Source organism: Echinops telfairi, unplaced genomic scaffold (assembly GCF_000313985.2).
Source record: "Echinops telfairi isolate 266 unplaced genomic scaffold, ASM31398v2 ScPeMD7_1;HRSCAF=3_0, whole genome shotgun sequence".
In the NCBI taxonomy this organism is placed as follows: domain Eukaryota; kingdom Metazoa; phylum Chordata; class Mammalia; order Afrosoricida; family Tenrecidae; genus Echinops; species Echinops telfairi.
In genome coordinates this window covers 1,551,761-1,552,904 of record NW_022103896.1, presented here as the reverse complement: position 1 = coordinate 1,552,904, position 1,144 = coordinate 1,551,761, and the positions used below count along the sequence as shown (strand labels likewise).

The window sequence follows — 1,144 nt, the reverse complement described above, 5'->3', positions numbered from 1 at the left end:
TGGTGACAGGGGTATTAGAGGTTGTAGTAATAGGGGTATTAGATGGTGAAATAGGGGTATTAGAGGTGGCGATGGTGGTGATAGGGGTATTAGAGATGGTGGTGACAGGGGTATTCGAGGTGGTGGTGATGGTGATAGAGGTATTCGAGGTAGTGATGATAGGGGTATTAGATGTGGCAATGGTGGTGATAGGTGTATTAGAGGTGACGATGGTGGTGACACAGGTATTAGAGGTGTTAGTAATAGGGGTATTAGATGGTGGAATAGGGGTATTAGAGGTGGCGATGGTGGTAATGTGGTATTAGAGATGGTGGTAATAGGAGTATTAGATGTGGCGATGGTGGTGGCCACAGACCCCAGTTCTTTCTTCTGAAGAGGTCCGTGGGCTCTGACTCTTGGCCACCCCCTCTGTCAGGTACATCCGCTCAGAGCGCTCTGTCATCCTCATCAACTTCTGCCTCTCCATCATCTCGTCCAACGCGCTCATCCTCATTGGGCAGACACAGACCCGAAACAAGGTAGGCCTCCTTCGTCCCGGCCGCGCCTGCCCCAGCGCCCCCATGGGCTGGCCCGGGACCGGTCGGGCTGTGGAGACGGGTACACAGCCTAGGTCTGGGCGACTCTTGAGATCGGCCAGTCTCAGCTTCTGTGGCTGTTCATGGAGGCTGGGCTCAGCCCTGCCCCTGCTCTTGGGATGGGAACACTGTCCCCGAGAGCCATGGGGGCTTGTGGGCCCTGTGCCTGCCTGGCCACTGACTCCCATGCCACGAGCCCAGGCCTCTTGTCCATCTCTGCTCTGTCCCCCAGCCAACCTTTGAATGTGGCAGGATGTGGCATGCCCCTCTGCCGTGTCTCCTCAGGGTGTCCACTCCCACGCCCCCCGTCCTGCTTGACACCCCCACTCTGCCCTCCCCAGGCCCTCTCCTTTCCCCAGGGGCCAGGCTTGACGGACTCAGGATGTGAGGGTCAGGGTAAAGGCCTGGCTCAGACCTGGCCGGGGCGCTCTGTGCACCAATGAGTTTCAGCTGAGAGGGCTCCTCCTCCGCCTGGCTGGGGGGACAGCTGGGGAAGGGCGGAGGCCTGTGTGGTCACCAGCTGCTCTCCCCACTGGCTGAAGGAAGCGCTGGCCCCTCCCTGTGGGGAC

General features: G+C 59.1%; 1 protein-coding gene across 1 annotated transcript in view; it reads left to right on the top strand.

Annotated features, from left to right (window-relative positions):
- The window catches only part of ADGRB1 (adhesion G protein-coupled receptor B1), a 53,184-nt gene that overhangs the window by 39,299 nt on the left and 12,741 nt on the right, over positions 1-1,144 (top strand). The window contains exon 18 of the mRNA XM_045286872.1: positions 416-518. Coding sequence (XP_045142807.1) covers positions 416-518 — 103 coding nt within the window. The remainder of the gene's footprint in view (positions 1-415; positions 519-1,144) is intronic.